The 27,144-nt window shown below is 41.1% G+C and overlaps 1 protein-coding gene across 23 annotated transcripts in view; it reads left to right on the plus strand.

Moving 5' to 3' along the window:
• Positions 1 to 27,144, plus strand: part of GPHN (gephyrin) — a 544,780-nt gene that overhangs the window by 481,612 nt on the left and 36,024 nt on the right. For 13 of the 23 annotated variants that reach the window (XM_043517392.1, XM_043517387.1, XM_043517382.1 and 10 more), the window contains 4 exons: positions 5,506 to 5,564; positions 5,787 to 5,940; positions 8,123 to 8,244; positions 23,035 to 23,106. In XM_043517392.1, coding sequence (XP_043373327.1) covers positions 5,506 to 5,564; positions 5,787 to 5,940; positions 8,123 to 8,244; positions 23,035 to 23,106 — 407 coding nt within the window. The remainder of the gene's footprint in view (positions 1 to 5,505; positions 5,565 to 5,786; positions 5,941 to 8,122; positions 8,245 to 23,034; positions 23,107 to 27,144) is intronic. The other 10 variants (XM_038404446.2, XM_038404449.2, XM_038404456.2 and 7 more) reach the window with 1 other exon arrangement.

A 27,144-nucleotide genomic window follows, 5' to 3' on the forward strand; every position in this document is an offset into this window, starting at 1 on the left:
ACCTGTCTCCATTTTATACCATTGATCGGGGCAAATTTGTTAAGATCATAACAGACAAAGAGTCATGCATGGTTTATATCAGTTGTCAAGGAGGAGCTAGTTCACCCTCCCTCTGCACTGAAGCAATGAGACTCTGGAATTGGTGCATATGAAATCACCTCAGCGTCGCAGCAGCTTACCTATTGGGCGTTTGAAACATCACCACAGATACCCTTAGCAGACACTTCTCTAAGGATCATAAGTGGGAGATAGATCCCTTTATGCCCCACCACCTATTTCAGTGTTGGGGCATCCCACAGATAGACCTGTTCACCATGATCAGAAACAGGAAGTGCTTCCAGTTCTGCTCGAGAGGGGGACTGGGTCGCCACTCCTTGGGAGATGCATTTCTCCTTCACTGGATATTGAGTCTCTTGTATGTGTTTCCTCCAACCTTTTAATATCCAAGCTGCTGATCAAGATGAGGAAAGACAAAGCCAGAGTTTTTCTGGTGGTCCCAACATGGCCAAGACAAACATGGTCTTCTTACGTCATCCAGTTGGTTGCTTATCAACTGATCACCTTCCCAACCATCCTCCATCTTCTCTCTTAGGATTCCAGTCAAATTCTTCACCCAACTTCAAGATTCTTCATCTCAGAGCATGGCTGATCAGTGGTTCATGGGAGGAAGTGAGAAGAGTATTGTTACATAATAGGACGCAGTCTATCTGTCATAGCTACAGAAGTGGATGAGATTCAGCCACTGATTTGACCTAAGAAACCTTCTACCTGCATCTGCTTCACTGTCAGGTATACTAGATTACACCCTAGACCTGAAGAAGCCAGTTTTGTCTTTGAGTTCAATTAGGATACATATGGCAGCTATTACAGCCTTCCATTTCCCAGTGGAGGGCTTTTCAGTGTTCAGACATCTGTTGATGGTGAGATTTCTCAAGGGGTTGGGGAATTTCTTTCGGGGAGAGAAACATCCTGCCCCGGGTTTGGGACCTTAACTTGGTGATAATATGCTTTATGAGGCCTCCCTTTGATCCAGTGGCAACCTATCAACTGATCTATGAAAACAGCCTTCGTGGTAGCCATTACTTCTGTACAAAGAGTTGGAGAGATAGGGGCTGTGATGACATATCTCCCCTTCAGAGTATTCTTCAAGGACAAGATCACATCATGACCACATCCCAAATTTTTACTGAAGGTGTCACCTAACTTCCACATTAACCAGTCTATTCATCTTCCAGTGTTCTTTCCTAGACCACACCTGAACAAGGAGGATGTGGTATTACATACACTCAATGTCAGAAGTGTATTAGCCTTTTACTTGGACAGGACTAAGTCGTTTAGAAAATCTCCCTGATTCTTTGTGTCTATTGTGGACAGATCTCCAGTTTCCAAACAAAGACTCTTTAGATAGATATCTGGCTATATTACTTTTTGTTATCAATCTAATGATCTCCAACCTCCTTCTAGAGCAGTGGTTCCCAAACTTTAACAGCCTGCGAACCCCTTTCACTAAATTGTGAAATGTCATGAACCCCATCCTAAAAATGAATATTTCCAGGGATTTAAGTTTAAATTTCCTTTGCACTCCGTGAGGCTCCTGCTGTTGGACCCCGTTGACTGCCCCTGTCAACTTAGCTCCACTGAGCTCAGGCTGCAGGTCCTGCTGACCGCTGAGGTTCGGGCTGACAGCCCCAACTGCCCAGCTCCACTCTTCCTGGGGCTCAGGCTGCCAGCCCCGCGCAAAGCGCTGGGGTTTGGGCGGCCAGCTCCCCCACTGATGGGGGCAAGGCTCGGGCTACCAACCCCAACTGCCCTGCCCTGCTCTCCCTGGGGCTCGGGCTGTCTGCCCTGCAACCGGGTCCCACCTGCAGCCTCCAATGCCCGGGGTCCTCTGGCTGCTACTGTTCTAGAGTACTAACCTATTCAACTCTCTTGCTACTTCAGTAGCCTTTCTTATGAATTTTCCCATTGCTGAGGTATGTAAAACTGCAACTTGGACCTCCTTACACACCTTTTCTGAATATTATGCAGTAATTCATGACTCATCTTCTGATGCTGTGCTGTCTTTGATCTTGGACTTGACTCCAAAGTGCCCCCCACTTAGAGGGTTCTGCTTGAACCTGCTTGAGCACCCTAGGGACACTATTCAAAGAAGGAAGAAAGCTTACTGACCCTGTGCAGTAACTATAGTTTTTCGAGATGTGTTCCCCTATGGGTACTTCACTACCTTCCCTCCTTCCCCTCTGCTTTGGAGTTCTCTTCTGTGGAGCTTTGCAGTAGTGAAGGAACTGAGGCAGTTCATCTGTGCAGCTCTATATAGCCATGGTGCAGAACACAAAGTGGAATAGAGAATATCCATGGCCTGAACGGGCACTGCTACCTGACATCTCTTATCAAAGGCACATGGGGTGTGTGGGCACCTGAAGGGGGGCACTCATGGGGACAACATCTTGAAGAACTACAGTTGCTGCACAGGGTGAGTAACCTCTCCTTCTGGGTCATAGGACCTCATGCACTTACGTAATACAGTAGGCCTGACTTCACCTATGCTCCATGCAAGATAGCATGTAGACATGAGACTGCAGATCGCCCCAAGAAGTCCTCTAATTGCTACATTGATGGAAGGACTGTCTCCAGGTATGCAAAGGAGTGCTGTTTTCTCCTCCTCTGCCTACCGAGAATGTTAGGAACCATTAGGAAAGGGATTTATAATAAAACAGTAAATATCATATAAATCCATGGTGTGCCCACACCTTGAATACTGTGTGTATTCTGCAGTTCCGGTTTCCCCATCTCAAAAAAGATATATTAGAATTGGAAAAAGTACAGAGAAGGGCAACAAAAATGATTAGGGTATGGAACAGCTTTCATATGAGGAGAGATTAAAAAGACTGGGACTGTTCAGCTTGGAAAAGAGACGACTAAGGGGGTATATGGTAGAGGTCTATAAAATCATGAATGGTGTGGAGGAAATGTTATTTACCCTTTCTCATAACATAAGAACCAGGGGTCACCCAATGAAATTTAATAGGCAGCAGGTTTAAAACAAACATAAATAAGTACTTCTTCACAGAACACACAATAAACTTGTTGAATTCATTGCCGGGAGATGTTGTGAAGGCCAAAAGTATAACTGAATTTAAAAAAAAATTAGATAAACTCATGGAGGATAGGTCTATCAATAGCTGTTAGCCAAGACAGTCAGGGATGCAGCCCCATGTTCTGGGTGTTCCTAAATCTTTGATTGCTGGGACTGGACAACAGGGGATGGATAAATTGCCCTGTTCTATTCACACCCTCTGAAGCATCTGGCACTAGCCACTGTCGGAAGACAGGATACTGGCCTACATGGATCATTGGTCTGACCCATTATGGCCATTCTCATGTTCTATCTATACCATCTATCTATGAAAATAGCCTTTGTAGTAGCTATACCATCAGCTCTAAGGGTAGGGGAGATTCAGGCTGTCATGGCTAATCCACCTTAAACAGTGTTCTGTAAAGACAAAGTAACTGCTGAAATGTCTATCTAATTATATTAAATCACGTTATGAGTTAGCTAGAGTAGATCCACCCATGCAGGTTACAGCTCACTCCATCAGGGCTAGGAAGCTTCAACAGCTCCTCTGAGAAGCATAGCAGTTTCATAAATTTGCAAGGAAGCAACATGGGGTCAGTCTTTCACCTAGTATTATTCATTATTTGAGGACTTAAGATCAGATGCCCACTTTGGCAGAGGTGTCTTGCAATCAGTGTTTAAATAGGACTCTTAGCACCCATGTACTGTTTATGAGTCACTGTGTGCAAGTCACCTGAAGTGAAATATATGTGAACAGTCACTGGAAGAAAGAACGACTACTTATTTTACAATCACTGATTCTTCGAGATATGTTGTCCGCCTGGATTTCCATGATCTGTTGTCTTTTCCAACTACTATGGAGTCTTATCCCAGCTGGGATTCTATGTTGTCAAAAGAATGGAGGGACAGTGTAGCTCACTCCACCCTTCATGCCTTCAGGTTGGGGGGGAACTTGAGGGCACCCAGGATGCAAGCATGATCCCAATGAATACTGCTAGACAAAATAACCCAATCTCACAAACATGGGGGCACATGCACATCAGAAGTGCAATCCATGTGGACAACACATCTTGAAGAACCACAGTTACTATGATGTAAGTAATTATCCATTGTCAGCAGATTAAGATAGCATTATCATAACTCTTAATTTATTGGTTTTCAGAAGTTTACAATCTCCATGTTCTGGAAGAGTACAAGACATCACAGGGAAACCTTAACTCTGCAACAGTGTTTTTTGGGTGTTTAATTTAAACCAAAATCCTTTCTGCTTCTCTTTGTTGTCTGTCCTGATGAAAATGCCAAATTCTCTGGCACTTTTTTAGAAAAGTAAAGGGTAATCATAGTGTGCTGTCCAACATTGCCTTACTCTGCAAAACAGGTTCTAATGTTCCACATGGCAAGATAGGTATTTCTGAACACATAATGGCTTGCCATGTTTGCCTGCATTGTAAAACAAGTGTCTAACTCATGGCACTGGGGTGCCTCAAGTACAAAAGGTGCTAATACAAAAATAAAATTCTTCTCCATTCTCAGCACAGTATAAATTCAGTGCTGCTGACAACCTACCACTTTCTCACAGCTGAGCATTTTTATCATCTGCCCACTTGCAAAGCTTATAAAATTAAATATTTATACATATCCTGTAGTCTATAAATTAAACTGCCCCAATGGATATATTGGCATCAAGCAAATCACCAGAGCATTGAAATCCTGAGTATGTGAACACAAAAATTCTATCAGAAAGCAGAGCTCAGGCTTTCCTACCACTGTCTTGTTCACAGTACATAACATGACATATTAACCGCTCGCTGATGTTCTGAAGAGGAGAAAAGGTTCCTGCACTACAGAAATTCCAAATAACCCAACTGAAATTTGGGCACACAAGTGGTTGCTAGGGTGGGTTTTTTCTTACTACTTATCTGTTGGCATAGTACAATATGCTTTACGATGCTGCTTGATTTTCTCCCTGGAGAGGCTACTTCTGAAATATTGCTCGAACACAGCAGGTTGGCTGAGAAAAGGGGAAAGAATCCCTGTGGTAAATAAGATCAACACACACCCCAAGGATATTGTATGGGGAAGACACATAAACAAAGCAGTCAAAAAAAAGCAAGGCAAAACTATGTTTTCAGTGCAGGTCCCTTCTTAGTGAGCTCAGCTGGAAAGTAATTATTTTAAACTCTTTAAATTAGAGCACACATTGTAATGCACTCATGATCAGCAGATCAAGAGAAACAAGAGGATGCCTGAACCATAATATGACAGAGTAATCGCTACTGTGACAAGATCAGACTGTGGCATGGCCATTTTGTGAACCATTAAGAAACAGTGCAAACTGGTGAGAAATAAAAGCTGATTAATTTTGTTTAACACATCTGGAATTGTGTGACCTTTTTTTGTTTTTGTTTTGTTTTGTTTGTAAAAAACAGGGCACTGAAGAGCTAGAAGTACGAATTCTGGTGCAGGCTCGACCAGGCCAAGATATCAGGTCTGTAAATAACCTAGTTTTAAAATACTCTAATATCTCTTTAGATAATATAATGGATAGTGCATTTTATAGTCATTGTTTTACCATAAACAGTACTGAAATTTTGAATTTATGACCAAGGCACAGATGCACACTCATCACTTGGAGCTTAACCAGGTAACGAGAGTCATTTTGAATTATATTCTATTTTTCTTTTTTCTTTTTTTATGGTATGGTTTTCAGACCTATAGGACACGACATTAAAAGAGGTGAATGTGTGCTGGCTAAGGGAACCCACATGGGTCCATCGGAGATTGGTCTCTTAGCAACTGTTGGGGTAACGGAAGTAGAAGTTAACAAGTTTCCAGTCGTTGCAGTCATGTCAACAGGGAATGAGGTAAAAAAAATATCTTTAAACTCAAGACTTTTTAAATTACTTTCTTCTGCAGGCACAGGAATAGTATTTTGGATAGTAATTTCCATCCTAATTCCAATTGGGCCTGTTTTAGTGGTGCTGAGCACCTAAGGATCAGGGAAGCAGTTCACATGTCTATGCATCAAAGCTCCTTAACCCTCTACACACAGGTCCCAAAAGAGATGATGCCTACTCTTAGCAGGTATATATTGTAGGAAGGAGCTGTGCATGAGACTGGTCTCTGCCAGAATATCTTCTTTAGCATATGATACAAAACTATAGTCCTACACATTTTCTTTGCAGAGGCTTCAAATGCACTATAAAACTCAAATCCTCAGTAAAACTAGATGTTATTTCTTCTAGAATGTTCACAGAAATAAACAGCACCCAACTGGCCTGTAATTGTTCTCTTATTTCAAATATTCTTTGCAAAATTTTCAAAATTAGAAACATGAATGTTAAAGGATTTATGAAAGACAGGATGGGTAAGGTAATATCTTAGTTGGTTCAATAAAAGATATTACCTCACCCATCTTGTCTCTCTAATATCCTGGGACCAACATGGCTACAACAACACAGCATTCAAAGGATTTACACTAATACCAGGGGAATTTTTAAACAGCTGGCTTAGGTACTTGTGGGCAATAGCCCTGTGTGGAAGATGAAGCATTTGGACCAATTTCTATAAAAGACAACTTATATCTTTAATTGAATTAAAAGTTCTCATCTTTACCAACTAGAAAATCACTTTACTTATTGTAGCAACTGTACTGTATTTAAAAAATTCGGTTACCTCAAACAGGCATTTTGACCTAACATCTTGACTGTGCTCTTTTGAGACAAACATTTTGAAGTCTAAACACTAATATAACCCCCTGGCAGTATTCTCATCCTATTGGAAGCCTTTGATGTGTTTAAGTTTTAAATCTTTGATGAGTAAAATAGAGCCATAAAAATAAAGCTCTGTTCACATTTGTCTAAACCATGTCTGATTGATGCACCCTGTTGAAATACTTAATGCTTACACAACCCCAATGAAAGTTATTCTGTGACTGCAGAATGCCAACCCACCTTAGCCTGCAATCTTAACAGCTATCCTAAGATAGACAGGAGTAAGCTGGACAGTCGATACCTCCAGAGAAAGCCCAGGGTGCCCCAAGGAGTGGTGGTGTTGAGTTAGTAAGTGAGACTCTTCCCTGTGAGCATCTTTTATATAACATTTTAAACCTAGATCCTGCCCACTTGTGTTCATTAAACTTCCTGTGAAACTTTTCACAAGAACGGGTGCTAGTCACAGTCTTGTGACCTAGCCAAGTTCCAACCTGAGTGATTATATTCTTACTACCTAACATCCTCACTGTCATTTCCTTCATCTCCTGTCCTCAACAGCTGTGTTGCTGCATGCTGTTAATCAGCATTATGGTCCATCCCAAAGGCCGAGGTGTTTCAGATCTGGATGAAAGGATTCCTATTGTAAAACGTGTCTGTATGTTTGTTAGATACTTTGGCATCCTTCAAGATGAAAGATGCTATGTAAATGTACGATCATCATTATCATCATTGCCAGTTTTCTACCCCTTAAAAATAACACCATTTTTCATCTAAAATGGATGTTATGTTATGAATTACATGGTCGGCATTTGAAGCTGTGCTTAAGTTTTCATCTGTTAGGCTATTGTATGTTTCCACATTTAAAATGTATCTTTCAAAGTGAGTAGACACTAGACTTTATTATTCTTGGTGCTGCAGCATCAACACAGATCCTTAAAGTTTCAGTAAGATCAGAACAAACAGATCTATCCATCAACCTGGAAATAGTTACAAATTTAGAGTTTGTGATTTGATTTATACTGCATGAGTTTGGAAGCCTGGTACCCCATGAAAAGAGGGTTTGCAGGCATGGATGCATTGAAGCAATTTAAGAGAGAGAATCCGAGGAAAAAAAAATTATTTTGCTCTACCAGTGTCTCAGCCACATGTCTTTTTGGCTTAAATTGCTGCATAGACTGAGTTCACAGAACCTATTTACAGACACACACTGACTGACTTGTCATAGGTGTCTGTCAGCAGAAACCTATCCAACTTCAAAAGCAAGAAGTTTCCCATGAGCAAAGGCACATAACACTCTAAGGAGACTGATTGGTAATGTGGCTCTGTTTTATAGTTGTTGAATCCTGAGGATGACCTCTTACCTGGAAAGATCCGAGATAGTAACCGTTCAACTCTCCTAGCTACAATTCAAGAACACGGCTACCCAACAATCAACTTGGGAATTGTGGGAGATAAGTAAGTAGCACATGTTAATAAAGATTGCCATCTGTTGTCACTTTATGTTCATGTGGTGCAGTTTAACGTAGCAGTGGGGAAAGAAAACATTGCAGAAGCTGCATTCGCTAGCTCACTTCAAGTGCCACAGCATTGTGAGGGTGCTCATTTTGGAAGAGGAGTATTCTGTTATTTTTCTTCCCAGTATAGAGTTTAGCAAGCCACATCCTAGTAGTAAGAAGACTAGTCAGATAAGGATGTTTTTAATGAGAGATGTTTCTCTTGTTTAGTTTTCCTCCTGTTGTACAATTCTAGCATTGCCTCTACTCCCTGCAGTATGGGCTGAGTATAAATTGGTACAGGATAATAACACCAGCACTTGAATGGTGAAGTGTTTTGGTATCTATTCATGCAGCCTCATCCTGGATATAAACACACTGTATTTAATAAGGCAAGAACCTGCATCTGGGGAATATATTCTACAGAAATTCCAGTTCCTGATCTTTAAGAAGGTGTCTGTCACACAGTTTTTCCATATTAAGATTAATTTAGAGGTCAACTTTTTGTCAGATTTCTTGAATCACTATCTTTTGGACAAGGCCCCACTCTTGACTGTGCAGTATTGCTAAAACAGAATTCTAGAAATGCATTCAAGGATGCACAAAGTTTTTCAGTGTTGTCCTCAAGTGAGCTCTCTGTTTTGACTCTTGTTATATTTCTGTGATCAAGTCATTTTAATCATCTGAGAATAATTTCTCCTTGTTTCTAACTAGGAGTGAAAATGAGTTCTGCTTTTGAGAGCTCTAGCAGAAATGTTTGCAGCCTTTGGTGCAAAAGGTGCTCTATGTGCCAATGTGAAATCCAGAGCTTCCTTGTCAGGAGCACCAATTCTCAGGATGCAAGCTTGTGCCTCAGTACAAAAAGTGGTCCAGCTGTGCCAAGAGGACCACTGATACAGGACAAGAGGAATGCTCACCTGGTTCATAGTACTTTGTGGCAGCCTCATAGAAGATTATGACTGATCATGGTGGCTGAGTATATACTAAGTCTCTGGAATCATCAGCCCTGTCTGTGGACATGAATGTGTATGTGGGAGGGAGAGTGAGAGAATCTGGAGATTTCAGTAAATGTGAAATCAAATGCATGGGAGGCTTCATCTGATGCCAAATACATATTCTGTATGGAGGAGCACCAAGAAGGTAACTCTTCATGGGATGATACCACCTTTCCCTAGTTTTTCCGACATAAATCCAAGATGGATGATTTTTAGTTTAATTACAATACTGCGCCCCAGAATCCAATGCTGTGCCTTTGGATTCATTCAAAATAAATGTTTACCAGTCTATAATTACAACCCTTCCGATCACATACTGCCAAGACTTCATAGTCAACAGTCAGATGAAACTATCAAAGAAAGACTTTACTCTAGTCAGTTTTCTTCATCCTTCTGCAATCTAATCCAGAAAGGTGAAGATTTAGCTTGGGCAGCTTTTGATGTGAGTGATATAGTTTCAGAGACTACTGCCTAGAGGTGGATGCCCACAAGTTTGCTTTGCCGCAGACATCTGAATGCCAGCAAGAGGTCCAGAGAGAGCCCAAGGATCTACCATACACTAGAGAGAATTGTTTTGGGGATCAAATGGAACCTCACTGCAGAAGACAAAGAAAACAATGGCTGTATTGGGTTCTGTTGGACCTGTGTCTTCTCCTTTCGGTCCCTCGTTTGAGGGAGGAAACGGAAAGTCTCCACTTTAAAACCTAGGTGTCACGTTAACATATGGCTTCAAGGAAGCTCAGTTTCCCCTGCACAGGACTCTTGGTTTCAGCAGCCTCTTTCAGCAAGCACCAAAACCCAAAGGGTTTTTGAAGGATTCTGGAGCATTTAGTTAACCTATAGTTACCAGTAATCTGCCAGGACCTGTTTGTCAGAGGTTAACCTGAAGCCCTTTACTCATGATGGCCCTGGTCACTTCTGACACATAGGTCATGAACATTTTTTTGGGGGGCTACAAGATCAGATTTTCAGAAAATCCTCCAGATTTTCCCACCCCCAACCCCATCTTAAAACGCTCTCGGGCTCCTTTATATCAGGAAAAGATGATGCAGGAAATCCAATCTATCCTGGAAGAGAAAGCCTTCAGGTTTGTACCATGAGGTGATAGGAATCAGGGGTTTTATTCCAGGTGCTTCTTGATAGTCAAATCTGGGGACTTTAGCTTAACCTGAATTTCAAGGAACTGAATCACTATGTAATCAAAGAGAAATGGTCACCCTGGGATCCCAAAAGCCTCTTCTATGGGAGCATGAATCAGCAGTGTACTCAGGACCTTGACCTGCACACAAGAATATTTCCCAAGCAACAGAAGTACCTCATATTTCTTGAAGGAAACAGCATAACCTATTTTATGTGTTTACCTTTTAGACCAGAATGGGCTGGTCTTTGGCAGTTGTCATGGCCTAACCGCACAGGATGGGAATTAATGTGTTCCCCAACTTGGATGATTGGCTGATGAAGGACACCATTCTCTGGTGTATCAAAAGATTAATAGCTATTACCACTGCTTTGGAGTTAGTAGGGTTCATGATAAACTACCCAAAGCCCCAACTTGTCCCCAGCAGACAACTGGGGTACCTAGAAACCATGCTAGAAATAACTCAATTCAAAACCTCCCTGTCCCAACACAGGATTCAGGATATCACCAGTCTCGTAGAAAAGATATGAATAAGTCAGCAGGTCACAGTTTGAAACATATTATATGAATGTTGGTTCTAGAAAATACAGCTGTATTCATAGGACAACTCCACATGCAGTAACCATAGTGGATCTTGAGATCTCAGTGGAAGTAAGCCTCACAAAGACTTTCACATTGCATCCAGGTAAATCCAGATAATGGATCCTGTCTGGCCTGGTGGAAGTCCAGGGCAGTTTTCAAACAGGAATGGGCTTCCAAAACCCTCCTGTCCAAATCCCAGTGACCATGAGTCCTTCCAGCCTGAGATGGAGAGCTAATGCAAAGGGACTCTACAAGCAGGGAAGTTGATCTCTACGGAAACAACCGCACATAAATAATTTAGACATAAGTGGGATCATGTAGATCAGAAACCTAATATCCCAGAACAAGGTGGCACTTGTTCAAATGGACAATCGCATCACCATACTTTACATAACCAAGCCAGAAGGCACCAGATCACACGTTCCGTACCTGACAGGGGAGAAAATCACACACAGGCTGAGTTAATCTGTAACAGATCCTCCTGAGCGATCTCTGGATCAGGGAGTGGCAGATCAGCTCTTCCTACAGCTAGGGATATTGGAGGTACCACCCACTTGAACAAGAAACTGCCAGTGTTCTCGTCATGGCACAAAAAAGAAACTGCATTAGCAGTGGACTCCATCCTCTGATAATGAGGCTCCTGAACACCTTCCCATCAGTCCCTCTGGCAGCACTGGCTCTGGCAAACGTAAGAAGAAATAAATGCTTAATTTTTCTTTTAGCCCCATACTGTCCCAAACAGGTATGATTCTAAAATCTTTTGCCATTGGCTAAAGGGGATTCCATCAAACTGAGATTTTGACCTCAGATCATCATGCAAAACCATTGCGCCTCACTCAGTCCCAATCAGGAAGCCCTTGTCCTGTCAGGATAGAGCTTCATATGCACAATATGTCTGAGCAGGTGATTCATGTCCTGCTGCCATCATGGAAACCTTTTGCAAGGACCTATGATTCCAAATAGAAAAAAAAATTGCAATGTGATATAATTTGGCCCTGGGGAACCTCTTTACTTTTCAAGCACAAAAGTTGTTTTTCAGAACCTAGCTTAAAACAAAGTAAACTCCATCCAGGTGTGTCTCACAGCTCTTAGACCTCTCAGTCAAAGGTAAACAAGTGTCTCTGCAGCCCCTTACTCTCAAGTTCATGAAAGGCTTGACACATTTGAACTCTCCCCATTAAAAAGCCCATTGCGTCTTGGGATAATAATATGATACTGATTAAGCTGATGAAGATCTGTTTCAACCACTGAGATTGATACTTGGACAGTCATTTTTCTGGAGGCAGTCAGGTCCATCAAGAGAAATTTGGGGCCCTAGTACATCATGTTTGCTGGGTCCCCACCTCCCACTTCAACCTACTTACAGACATTTTGAGTGGGCCCCTGAGTGCAGGACCCCAGTACAATTGTTCCCCCTTTCCTCCACTCTGATCAGTTTGTACAGTCTAAAGAATTAATGAGCTTCCAGATCTAGAGTATGACTAGAATTATTTTTATTATTTGTTGCTGTGGACTCATCTGAGATTCCTCACCAAGTAATCTTAGAATTCCACTTAAATGAGCCTATCGTCCTTAAAACATTATTTCCACACCAAATGCCCATCCTTGGGGAGGCTTTTTCTGTATATTTGTCAAAATGTCCTGGAGTTCTACTAGGGTCAAACAATTGATTTTAGAAAATCACTCAACTGTTTTTTTTAAACATTTTATGCTAATTCATGATGCAGTGCTGTTACCAAGAAGACGGTGTCTTCATGGGTATTTGAGTGTGTTTCCTTTTGTAATGACCTGGTTTGACTTAACCCTGGAAGGCAACATCAAGGCACATTTGGTCCCAGGCAAGATTGTCACTACTGGCTATCTCAGAGGCCTTGTTTAGAGCAGGATTTTGATGTGTTAGCTAACACATGTTAATAGCCTAATGTAGACAAGGCAAATATGCCTCTAATGTATTTAGTTGGTCTAGTTAAAGCCTAGGTTCCCTCATTTCTAAAGTCTAAGGTTTATATATATATATATATATCACATAATAAAATCCTGGGAGATATCTTTAGAGAGGGGAAATTCCATCTGCTTCTTTGAAGAGATAATTGTGACACAATTCTCCCTTCATGTTTTGGGAATTATATTCTTTTAGTGTTTCCCTGCTTACACCTAATTACTATTTTTTTTCTTTTTCTGGGGCATACTTTTTTAACTTGAATAATTTTTGAATTACCTTATCATCATGAGAGCTTCACTTCCTATGCAACTGAAGGAACTGATTGGAAGGTTTAGAGGGCAACATTTATGTACTGCTGGGTGTGGCACATAACATGCAGTAGGGGGCACAGATCCTATGTAAATTGTTAATGGTGCTCTCCAAGATCAGAATTCTTTAAGGGCTATAGAAGTTCTACCAACCTCATACTAAGGAGCTAAAAATCAAGTGTGAGAATCCTTTTAGAATGATATCTGCAGAGAAACAGTTTTACAGGTAAGTATTTTTCTTTCATCTCAATTCTCTGAACCATTCACAGGTGTTAATTTAACAAAATAGCTCATCCAGGTTAAGGATATTCCTGGTGGCAGCTACTTCATAGCCCAATACTGTATGGTGCACGTACGCACATTCCAGTCAAATATTTGAAAGGATCAGGAGACACTTGAACATCATGATAATCACCGTAGAGCACTTAGGAGCACTTTAAAATCATTCTTATCACATATGCAGTTTTCAATGGTCCACTCAGAATTGGACGTAAAGTCACACAGAGTACTTTGCCACTTACTCTATCTTTTGACTTTAAATCTATACCTACATTTTATTTATTTTCATTATTTCATTATTTATTTCAATGTTATTGTTTAAACAATTTCTGAGCTTCTCTCCATTGCTTGTGTCCATTCTCTTGGCCTACATATAAGGCTCAGTATGCAAAAATTCAGAATATCAATTCACAAAACATGTCTACCTGCAGTGAAAGTCCAGGAAGTCTGGAATACAAGAGAAGAAGGACCAAGAGAATGAAGTGGTGCTGAACCTAGGCTAAAAGCTAAGCCTCCCTCCCAATACATGAAACTGTATTGTTTGAGGAGCAGACATTTCAAAAGTTATTCTGAGAGGTGAGGCAGAATGGAAAGAAATTCCTGCAAGACAAACCCAAACACAGACCCACACAGCAACAAAGCCCAGAAGCCTGGAATTCTTTGTTTAGTTCTTGACCTGGTTTCCTACATCTCCAGCCCTCTGGTTTCCCAGATCAACTTCTTGCTAACATAGTCTAAGGGTGACCTTCATGCTGAAGGTGATACACAAATGTTACTTTTGACTATTTTGTTCTGCATGAACAGGGTCAAAATAGGCTTATAGTTGCGTTTCATTTGCTCATAATCTATGAAATTGTAATCTGATTCTGTGGAAAACTATTATTAAAAATATGTGCATCTCTGTTTTGAGTAGCTGATCCCCATTAATTATTTATCATGGAATTTTTGTGTGTGTTTGCTGCTTTTAAAAGTTTTGTTCCTGGCCTTCCTTGTATTTACTTTCTGTAAAAGTTGTATGGCTTAGCTCTGGGGAAATGTGCAATAAATTAGGCCAGTGTTGCAAAGGGTTTTTTTAACATAACCACGCTCCATTTTTAGAATTTCTTCTGGGGGAGCCCCTTTAAAATAGTTTACTGATGGACCTCTGAATCTTAGCCTCTGTGCCTGGTGAGTTTTAATTTCCTTTCCTGTTGTTTACCTCTCTTGTTTACCTCCTGTTTACATAAGTAAATTTGCCCCGTCTATGGGTTCTTTTCTGAACTTTGTTGTTTCCCCTGATCATTTTACACTGTAGCAGCTGTGTAATGTTAATTGCTGTCGTCTGTATTTTATCCTGCAATCATGAAGGTTCATAATGGAGAGAGAGGGAATTGCTACAGAATTTCACCAGACACTTCATAAACTTTACATTAAATGTGCCTTGTTGAGATGCTAAAAAATATTGCACATATTTCTTATCAGAATAGTCATAAATTCACAGGCAGCCTGTCTTTCTTTTACTATGTGTGAAGAATCAGCATATAGTTTTTTTTGTGTCAGAAGTAATTATTTCCACACTGATGATATAGTTCTATAGTGACACATTGTTTGACATAAAGCTCCCAAGGGACATCTAAATCTTAAAAATCATCTTTGCTATTATGACAGCATCACTTTATGATATTGCCAGAAAAAAAGCTTTGAAAAAGCTCCTTCTCTGTTTTAAAAGGGATACCAAGGCCTGACTCATATCAGGATTTTAGAATACTTGAATGTTACGCTTGCCATCCAGGAGGTCTAAACCTTTTGTAGCTGTGTCTGATGCATATAATTACCAAATTTTAATTCACAGACCGTGAAGATCGCTCGGGTGTGTGGGATATTTTAAGGCACCTGTCACTTTGGAATATATATCCCGCTGGGGTTAAGCATACATACAGAATGTGGCAGCAGAACCGTAGGATCTTGTCTGCACTAAATACTAGTCTGATGTCCACATAAGACAAAATTAAATAGGTATTCCAAATAGTATGATATTTATGAGTATGATTAAACAAAGGCTACTACCATCTGTTAGACTTAGTGGGGAGGCAGGAATTCAAGTGTTGAGTTGTTAGTTTCCACAGAAGTGTCTTCTAGATTTGCTCAAGCAACATGCAGGTTTCAGAGTGGTAGCTGTGTTAGTCGGTATCAGCAAAAACAATGAGTTCTTGTGGCACCTTAGAGACTAACAAATTTATTTGGGCATAAGCTTTCATGGGCTAGAACCCACTTCATCAGATGCATGGAGTGGAAAATACATTCGTAAGTATAAATACACAGCACATGAAAAGATGGAAGTTGCCTTACCAAGTGTGAGGTCAGTCTAACGAGACAATTCAATTAACAGTAGGATACCAAGGGAGGAAAAATCACTTTTGCAGTTGTAATGAAAGTGGCTCATTTCAAACAGTTGACAGGTTGGGGGGTTGTCTGTAAGCAAGGACTGGCCTGTCTCTGAAGGTCTCTGAGCGAGAGAGATCGTCCTTCAGGATAGGTTGTAAATCCTTGATGATGCACTGGAGAGGTTTTAGTTGGGGGCTGAAGGTGATGGCTAGTGGCATTCTGTTACTTTCTTTGTTGGGCCTGTCCTTTAGTAGGTGACTTCTGGGTACTCTTATGGCTTTGTCAATCTGTTTCTTCACTTCAGCAGGTGGGTATTGTAGTTTTAAGAATGCTTGATAGAAATCCTGTAGGTGTTTGTCTGAGGGACTGGAGCAAATGTGGTTGTATCTTAGAGCTTGGCTGTAGACAATGGATTATGTGATGTGGTTTGGATGAAAGTTGGAGGCATGTAGGTAAGTATAGCAGTCAGTAAGTTTCTGGTATGGGGGGTGTTTATGTGACCATCGCTTATAAGCACTGTAGTGTCCAGAAAATGGATCTTTTGTATGGACTGGTCCAGGCTGAGGTTGATGGTGGGATGGAAATTGTTGAAATCCTGGTGGAATTCCTCAAGGGCTTCTTTTCCATGGGTCAGATGATGAAGATGTCATCAGTGTAGCGCGAGTAGGGGCATTAGGAGACGAGTGCTGAGGAAGCGTTGTTCCAACCTGAAGCAAATACTCACCAGTAACCACACAAGAAAAACACTAACCGAGGAACCTACCCTTGCAACAAAGCCCATTGCCAACTCTATCCACATATCTATTCAAGGGACTCCATCATAGGACCTAATCACATCAGCCATCAGGGGCTCGTTCACCTACACATCTACCAATGTGATATATGCCATCATGTGCCAGCAGTGCCCCTCTGCCATGTACATTGGCCAAACCGGACATTCTCTATGCAAAAGAATAAATGGACACAAATCAGACGTCAAGAATTATAACATTCAAAAACCAGTCGGAGAACACTTCAGCCTCCCTGGACACTCAATTACTGACCTAAAAGTGGCAATTCTTCAAGAAAAAACCTTCAAAAACAGACTGCAACGAGAAACTGCAGAACTGGAATTAATTTGCAAACTGGACACCATTAAATTAGGCTTGAATAAAGACTGGTCATTACACAAACTAAAAACTATTTTCCCATGCTAATTTTCTCCCTACTGTTACTCACACCTTCTTGTCAATTGTTTGAAATGGGCCATCCTGATTATCACAACAAAAGTTTTTTTTTCTCCTGCTGATGATAGATCACCTTAATTGATTTGTCTCATTACAGCTGGTATGGCAACCCCCATCTTTTCATGTTCTCTTTATATATCTATCTATCTATCTATATATATCTATATCTTCCTACTGTATTTTCCACTCCATGCATCTGATGAAGTGGGTTTTATCCCACGAAAGCTTATGCTCAAATACATTTGTTAGTCTCTACGGTGCCACAAGTACTCCTCGTGCAAACAACATTGTTTTTATAGATTTCAGTCATAAGTTAAAGAATCCAGGGATACCCAAACCCAGTAATGATTTGAAAAAATTTGAGGGTTCAAGGCTGTTACAAAGAGGATGGTGATCAGTTGTTCTCCATATCTTCTGAAGATAGGACAAGAAATAATCAGTTTCATCTGCAGCAAGGAAGATTTAGATTGGATATCAGGAAAATCTTTCTAACTATAAGAATAGTTAAGTGCTGGAACAGGCTTCTACAGGAGTTTGTGAACTCCTTGTCATTGGAGGTTTTTAACAATAGGTTAGAGAAACACCTGTAAGGGTGGTCTAGGTATACTTGGTCCTGCCTCAGTGCAAGGGGCTGGACTAGATGACCTCTTGAGGTACCTTCCAACTCTACATTTTATGATTCTATGAGACATGGAGGCTCCCTCTTCCATCAAGCCCTGTCAACCAGAACATTCTCCTTTCCAAGTGTAAATGTTTTGTAGACAACACAACTTTTTCATGATCATTAGACCAAACTTTATTGCAAATGTCATTCTGATATCATCCCTTCCTCTCTGTTTATGTGACAACCCATCTTGTTTTAATGTGTGTACTTGAACCTGAAAGCACAGAGCAACATCTAAAGGTGAGAAATAAAAGAGCTTCTAAAACTGTGCAACTGGTTATCTTCTATAGCAGGTAACAAACTATCCAATGTGGCACAACCTGAGGGTGAAATTTTCATTTCTAAAGAGGACCAGTCATTTTGATGGTCCTCACGCAGGCATGAATTTCTCCTTGAATTAGCATTTCCGGAAGACTGTTTCTGAAGAGCACAGCACAGCATCAAACAGCAAGTGAATAGTGAGGAAGGTACCACTCTTGCTATATTTGATGGTACCATGAATCTTTATAATTTTAGCTGTTACACCTCCACGGTGGGAAAAAACCCACAACTCCAATCTGCTTCTGAGGCATGGGGTAAAATTTTCATAAGCCACCAAATTACTTTGGAGCTTAATTCCCATTTTCAAAAGTGACTTAGGGATTTAGAAGCCTATGTTCCATTGACTTTCACTTTTGAAAATGAGACACTCCTAAATAATTTCGGTACTTTTAAAATGTTTATGTATAGTGTCCATTAGATGGAACAAAGTAGTTAAGTAGGAATTTGAGGGGGCAGTTAAAAGGTTTTCTCACAAGAATGAAGGTGCAAAACCATCTGAAGTAGAAAAGATCACTTGAGATTATCGTTTCCTTCTTGCAGAGAAGAAACAGTTAATTTGAAAAACCTGGCAAAAAGGAGCAGAGAAGAAATATGAAAAAGCAGCCTGCTGAGAAATTACCAAAAGCTTGATTAGCCTACACTGAAATGTTAAAAACGTATACTGATAGTTCAAGTAAAAAACAAAACAAATTAATTAATTAGCATAACAAGGTTTTCCAGTTTTAGTATAGTATTTCTAATGTCCAAGATTGTGAATTTACCACGTAAAACAAAATAACACCCACTCCCTCTCTGGCAGAAATAATCTAAGGATCTATCTGACTGTGGTGCATTCTCTACTTTCTCCTGAGCTAATAAAATCATATTAGATGAATTCCCAGTGGCAGGAGAGGAAAAGGATTCTGCAGCAGTTACTAAATAAAAGGAAAAGAATAACACTCATATAACTTAAAGTTTATGTGTCGGGCAGTTCTGGAGAAATCCAAGATCTCTGCTTTTCAATGGTTACAATTCCCCTATAAAATAATAAAAATTGCTTAATTTATCTATTGCTCTTGCATCTTCAAAGGCCTGTATTGATATTGACTAAAACCTGTGAGGTAGCTAAATATTATCCCTATTTCACAGATGTAGAAATTTGAATTAAGCCACTTTACCTCTCTTCCTCACTCAACAAAGTCAATGACATCTCACAACTAGAACTCAAGACTTCTTGACTTCCACTCCTATACTGCAGAGCATGCTGTCTCACGTCTTTAAAAAACTGAAAGTGAAGTTCTCCCATGAAAAGTGTCAGGGACCCACAGCTGAACCCAGACCCAGCTTGTTGTCCTTAGCTGATTCAGCTAATGAATCTGGTCTTCTGATTGACAGAAAACTCTAGCAGGCACATTCTCAAATACTTCAGCGGGTCTGGGTCTCCAGCTGTTCAACAGTATTCCATGCCTTCAGCTGTGTTTCTGATCCTCCTGTCAGTGCCTTCCTTGCTCCTGTCCCATGCTCCTTGTTCCTGGCTCGCAGTCCTGGTTTCTTCCCCTGGCTCCTGGTTTCTACTCCTGTCCCTGTTCTGGATGATAGTCTGGCTCTAAGCTTTGGCTCCTGATTCCTGGTTCTTGCCTCTGGCTTTCTCCCCGGACTTGGTATTTGGCTTCTAACCTCAGCTCTGACATTCGGTTCCTGATTCCTGGCTCTCAGCCATAGCTCATTCCCTGCGCTTGATAACTTGGCTCCTGATTCAGGTGCTGACCACTAAGCTTGGTGACTTCTACTCCAACCACTAGGCTAACCTCCCTGCCCACAGCCTTGTCCTTAACAAAAAGTGACTGCAAAAATGGTATGGGTGAGGTTCAGTGTTTTTTCCCTTTCAGTGACACCAGATCAGATTTGTTCTGTTTACATATAAAGCTGTTTTTCTAATGGTCAGTCCTGCAAATTCATTCTAGATCTGAGAATCAATAACATTCTTTTCTTCTACTAGCTATTATGCAAGGGTCAGCTATTGCATTTAAAAAAGCAGTCATATTTAGATTATGAGGTGAAAGATGATAGGGCTAAACGCAGAGTAAAATTCCTCTTTTTTCTCTCTCTCTCTCGCTCTTTCCTGAGACTGTAATGATCAGTTTCCAGAAACTTCTGTCAAGCTTTTCTAGTCTTGACGTATTTAAATTGTGTAGCATAATTCAAAGCCCTTTAATTGCTTCTCATTGAAAAATGTTATTGCAACATTGCTTTGAATGTAAGTTTAATTTTTTTAAAATGATCACTCCAGGATACTTTAACAGCAAATAACTTCGTTCTATAACCATTTGACTGCTTCTGTATCTACCAGGCAGAATGCTGCTGCTGCATTATGGAATATGGTACCTATATGTACTAACATTCCATTGAATTCAAGTATATGTTAATGGTTAATAGGTAGTAGTACCCCAGGTACAGAAGACCAGCACTAAGAGGGTTAACGATTGATGAATAATATGGCAATGATTTAGAAGGATAGAATACTGGAAATTAGACTTTGGTTCTTTTGAAATGCTCTGTTTCAAATGAATTTAGAACTTCTTGGCCTATGAAAAGATGCTTTGGATTCCCTTATAACTAATTTTGTGGTTCTCAAAATTTTGTACTGGTGACGCCTTTCACATAGCAAGGCTCTGAGTGTGACCCACCCTTTTAAATTAAAAATACTTTTTATATATATTGAACACTATTATAAATGCTGGAGGTGAAACAGGGCTTGGGGGTGGAGGCTGACAGCTCACGCTCCCCCCCATGTAATAACCGCTTGACCCTCTAAGGGTCACAACCCACAATTTGAGGACCCCTTGTATCATTTAGACATGTCCATAGTCCCATACAGTCTTTTTGTAGCAGAAAAGATTGGGTGACAGAATATTCTATGAGAGACAAGGTAGTTGGGGTACTATCTTTTATTAGATCAACTTCTGTTGGTGGAAGGTACAAGTTTTCGAGCTACAAAGAGCTCTTCTTCATGTCTGGAGAAGGAAGCAGGCTGTCTGAGCTAAATACAAGTTGGGGCAGCTTGTTAAGCAGAAGGTTTAACACATGTCAGGGACAGTCATTTGAAATGATCTGAGCAGTTGGGGGTTAGATTGTTATGCATAAAGGGTTTGAAGTGGGCAATTAAGGTTAGCAGGCAATTAAGGTTGTGGTGCCTGCTAACACATTTGTGGTGTGCTACAAATTGTAATGAGCCATAAAACCAGTGTCCCTGTTAAGTCCATGATTTTTGGTGTTTAGCACAGTTACGAATTTAAGTTCCTAGGTTCACCTTTTGAAGGTGTTGTGCAGGTTTCCCTTAAGGACAATTATTGAAAGATCAGGCATAGAATGGTTGCTTTGAGACCAAGACAGCTACAACATATCCTGGGACCAACACAGCTACAACAACACTGCAAACAGAATATTCTATAGACAATTTAGCAACCCCACTGAAAAAAATAAATTTGGTTCTTGACGCTGCTCTCTTTAATGCTGGAGACTAGAGCAGTGACCAGGATCAGGTAGGAACTTTGAAGATGGCTTATTATAGCATTTCTTCCCCAAATCCTGAGCTGCATTGAGACTATATCTAGAAATGAAGGTACAGGTTGCCCTCTGACAAAAGCAATGGAATAAGAAATAAAGCACTAAGATTAAAGCCTTCTTCAAGGATGGCTGTCCAAGGAAGCCCATCAAAGAGAAACTGAAGTCTAGATGTATAGACTACTAGTTTTTCAGAACAGCTTAGTTTCAGGATTTTTTTTCATGCATGCTGACATTGTTTAGCAAGTATCTGATCATATATAACAGAAATTTTTGCTGGAATGGCTAATGAGGACAAGCTACATATTATTAAGTCAATATACCTGAAAAAATCTTTAAGAAAATGGATTATATCTGCCATATTCTTCTGCGGCATCCCTTGGCCCCTGAAAAGTATTAAACTTCTTGTTGTTCAAGAGTTGCAAACCAATGTCTCACGGTTGCTGTGTCCATTTTGGTTTCAAACATCTTATTTTAATATTCCAGAAGATGCATTCTAAAGATTTCATATCAAGTTAATTGTCTTAAAAAAAAGAGGGGGAGGAGAGAGAGAGATTAAAAGTACTTTTCTTTGTGAGGGAAATGAAATGTACTCATCTGTCATCTGATACCACAGAGTAAAAAATGGACTTTGGTTTGGTTTAGATTTGTAGCACAGAGGGCCCCAAACATCTGAAAACAGGGTCTCCCCAGCCAAATTGACTTGACCAGAGTACATGCTAATAGGAACACCAGCTCCGTAAGCTAGCAATTTAAAGTAAGACATCAGCTGGTTCAAGTTGAGTCCTAAAACCAGCTACCTTCCATTCTGGATACTTTTGTCTCTATTAGTCTTTCTCCCTCATAACAGCAGTTGTATCCTATAGTTGAGTAGAGGGGATCGTGCCTTTGAACCCATTTCCTGAGGAACAAGTTAGGTTTCCTGCATGGCAGTTCAATGCACGAACCACAAAACTTTAGGTCTGACCCAAAGTTTGCTTTCCCCTTCCTCTTACTTTACTTTTGTATGCCTCCACTAGGCATGTGAGAGTTAAATTTTTAGTTGGAGGCCTCCAAAGACTGTCCATTTTCTGAAGTCCTTCACAAAACTCTGTGTGCTTAGCGCCCTTCATTTTGATTTCTCTTGAAGTCAAGAGTGAAGAAGTTTCTTCCTAGACTCTGGAAGAAAACAAAACATGCTCACTATGCTCAGCAGCACTGTTGCTAGCAGATGGGCATGCTCAATGTCCTCAAATGCTGCCACGGCTTCTTCACATTTCATCCATGTGAGCAACCCTTTGAACAGTCTGAGCCACTCGGGAATGTGGCTGGGCGTAGACCATTCCTTTCTCCCCAGTAGCCTCTCCTCTTCCCAGGCTCTTTACTCCCCTTCTACTTCCTTTACCCTCAGGAAGCCAGATGCTTTTAAAGAAGAAGGGACAGAGAGCTTCCAGAACACAGCGGAGACAGGCCTTCCAGATTGGTGAGCACCATTTTTAAAAACACTTGAAACGTTCAGGCACATGCATGCCAGCACAGGCAGGGAAAACTAGAGGCTATTTGTGCAAAGCTTTGATCATGGAAAATACCAGTTATTGTTATACTAAATAACATTTTATCCTCACTGGTTGAGGACTGCTAGCACCAAATTGAATGTTTATGACCAGTGCACTGGCCCATATGGCACCCAAGACTTTGATAAAGTTAATGGTACTGCAACTGTTTCACATTCCGCTAGTACTGAGAATGCTGATATTATTCACCCATACCAGGAAACAACTTTATCCTTCAGGAGTTTGCCTTTTAAAGATAGTGCAAGTTAGGAATAAATGACGTGTTATAGAGGCATTCCAGAGAGGTGCTACTTCACTGAAGTCATTATTACAACTCTTTAGTCATACTCACATCCATATCATGCCACTCATTATCATGCCTATGCTGATAATTACTCCAGTAGGTCGACTTTAGATCTCATGGAGTCCATGGAACTATCTAGGGTTGTTTCTGCCCTGAAATACATATACCATCATATATTGGATCTTATTTGGAGTCTGGATTAGGAAATAATGTAAGATGAATGATAATTATATTCTTGTCATATACAGGGTTTACAATAGATAGTGATAAAAGACGGCAAGAGCAATCTATCATAGCTTCTGTTAACAAAAGAGAACCTTTAGCATAATTTTAAATTCTACTTATAGAGCCAACAAACCAGAAATAATTAGAAAACTCATGAAAAGCACTAAAACTCTAGCCTGAAACCATTAATTGTGAGTATCCTCATGAAAGTTAAGGGAACTACTTTTATAAGGGGACTACTTTTAAGGGCCCAGCTGCAGGGCTAGGCCCTTAATTAGCTAGTAGCCATTCCTTCTGATTACAAGGTATCTGTACAACATATGAAAAATCTCACAGAAAAGACACGTCTTCTCTGCATCCATCATTGGCTCAAGAATAATATCCTTAGCCCTTAGATGATGTGGATGAATTCAGCAACCCACTGTTCTTGTATCTGCAGTTGCTAAGGCAAGATTATCATAGCTCTAGGTTCTCCTCATAAAATTACCAGAACAGATAAACCGTATCAGAATCTCTCACTATGTTGTGCATATCTCAGAACTGTAGCAGCATGGTCTTCCCCTTTAAGGGACAGGGGCCCAGGGAGCAGTCAATCCTGTTCTATAGAGGAGCCCAACAAGCAGTTGCTGGGATTCATTTGATGGAGCTGGACAACATCTAGTGATTAGGTTTGATGATTCCCAGATAGGGGATATAAAGAAAGGCCTCAGCTACATGAGGCTGTCTGGAACCAGGAGAGGGCTGGGTGTACACTCTCTTGTGGCTGCAGCAGAAGGCTGCAAGAACAGCCCTAAACACCCACTAGGGGAAGGTCCAACCCATTAAGCTATCACAGGCCAGATGGCCTCACCATCTCAGTTAAAAACAGGACTGTTGCTTTTTGTTATTGTTCAGTTTTCCCAAGTTAAAGAATAAACAGAGCCCCGAGGTAAGAAATATAAACTGAACTGGGTGTGGCTGATTATTTGATCAGGTTCACCAGCCTACAGAACCCTTATAAACAGTTAGCTTCTAAGGAGGGCCATGAGACAAGCCCTCCTCATTTCTCCCCCACTACACACGCACTCTTCTTTAAGCAGATCTTGGCACACAAGAGAATGTGGCCTAGAAATTATAAAGCATCTCCAACTCCCTATGTTGATTTGATGCCAGTCAGTGAAATTCTGAACAGATGGCCTCAGGCAAAATCTAGTTTCTCTTTCGCCCCCTTTTCCCTACTTATTTTTAGTAAACTGTAATTATTAACAGGTTTCAGAGTAGCAGCCGTGTTGGTCTGTATTCGCAAAAAGAAAAGGAGTACTTGTGGCACCTTAGAGACTAACAAATTTATTAGAGCATAAGCTTTCGTGAGCTACAGCTCACTTCATCGCATGCATTTGGTGGAAAAAACAGAGGAGAGATTTATATACATACACAGAGAACATGAAACAATGGGTTTATCATACACACTGTAAGGAGAGTGATCACTTAAGATAAGCCATCACCAGCAGCGGGGGGGGGGGGGGGAAGGAGGAAAACCTTTCATGGTGACAAACAAGGTAGGCTAATTCCAGCAGTTAACAAGAATATCAGAGGAACAGTGGGGGGTGGGGTGGGGGGGAGAAATACCATGGGGAAATAGTTTTACTTTGTGTAATGACTCATCCATTCCCAGTCTCTATTCAAGCCTAAGTTCATTGTATCCAGTTTGCAAATTAATTCCAATTCAGCAGTCTCTCGTTGGAATCTGTTTTTGAAGCTTTTTTGTTGAAGGATAGCCACTCTTAGGTCTGTAATCGAGTGACCAGAGAGATTGAAGTGTTCTCCAACTGGTTTTTGAATGTTCTAATTCTTGACGTCTGATTTGTGTCCATTCATTCTTTTACGTAGAGACTGTCCAGTTTGGCCAGTGTACATGGCAGAGGGGCATTGCTGGCACATGATGGCATATATCACATTGGTAGATGCGCAGGTGAACGAGCCTCTGATAGTGTGGCTGATGTGATTAGGCCCTATGATGGTATCCCCTGAATAGATATGTGGACAGAGTTGGCAACGGGCTTTGTTCCAAGGATAGGTTCCTGGGTTAGTGGTTCTGTTGTGTGGTGTGTGGTTGCTGGTGAGTATTTGCTTCAGATTGGGGGGCTGTCTGTAAGCAAGGACTGGCCTATCTCCCAAGATCTGTGAGAGTGATGGGTCGTCCTTCAGAATAGGTTGTAGATCCTTGATGGATGCGTTGGAGAGGTTTTAGTTGGGGGCTGAAGGTGATGGCTAGTGGCGTTCTGTTATTTTCTTTGTTGGGCCTGTCCTGTAGTAGGTGACTTCTGGGTACTCTTCTGGCTCTGTCAATCTGTTTCTTCACTTCAGCAGGTGGGTATTGTAGTTGTAGGAATGCATGATAGAGATCTTGTAGGTGTTTGTCTCTGTCTGAGGGGTTGGAGCAAATGCGGTTATATCGTAGAGCTTGGCTGTAGACAATGGATCGAGTGGTATGATCTGGATGAAAGCTAGAGGCATGTAGGTAGGAATAGAGGTCAGTAGGTTTCCGATATAGGGTGGTGTTTAGATGACCATCGCTTATTAGCACCGAGGTGTCCAGGAAGTGGATCTCTTGTGTGGACTGGTCCAGGCTGAGGTTGATGATGGGATGGAAATTGTTGAAATCATGGTGGAATTCCTCAAGAGCTTCTTTTCCATGGGTTCAGATGATGAAGATGTCATCAATGTAGCGCAAGTAGAATAGGGGCATTAGGGGACGAGAGCTGAGGAAGCGTTGTTCTAAGTCAGCCATAAAAATGTTGGCATAGTGTGGGGCCATGCGGGTACCCATCGCAGTGCCGCTGATTTGAAGGTATACATTGTCACCAAATGTGAAATAGTTATGGGTGAGGACAAAGTCACAAGGTTCAGCCACCAGGTTAGCCGTGACAGTATCAGGGATACTGTTCCTGACGGCTTGTAGTCCATCTTTGTGTGGAATGCTGGTGTAGAGGGCTTCTACATCCATAGTGGCTAGGATGGTGTTTTTAGGAAGATCACCGATGGATTGTAGTTTCCTCAGGAAGTCAGTGGTGTCTCGAAGATAGCTGGGAGTGCTGGTAACGAAGGGCCTGAGGAGGGAGTCTACATAGCCAGACAATCCTGCTGTCAGGGTGCCAATGCCCGAGATGATGGGGCGTCCAGGATTTCCAGGTTTATGGATCTTGGGTAGAAGATAGAATACCCCAGGTCGGGGTTCTAGGGGTGTGTCTGTGCGGATTTGTTCTTGTGCTTTTTCAGGGAGTTTCTTGAGCAAATGCTGTAGTTTCTTTTGGTAACTCTCAGTGGAATCAGAGGGTAATGGCTCGTAGAAAGTGGTGTTGGAGAGCTGCCTAGTAGCCTCTTATTCATACTCCGACCTATTCATGATGACGACAGCACCTCCTTTGTCAGCCTTTTTGATTATGATGTCAGAGTTGTT

This window comes from Dermochelys coriacea, chromosome 6, assembly GCF_009764565.3.
Source record: "Dermochelys coriacea isolate rDerCor1 chromosome 6, rDerCor1.pri.v4, whole genome shotgun sequence".
Classification (NCBI taxonomy): domain Eukaryota; kingdom Metazoa; phylum Chordata; order Testudines; family Dermochelyidae; genus Dermochelys; species Dermochelys coriacea.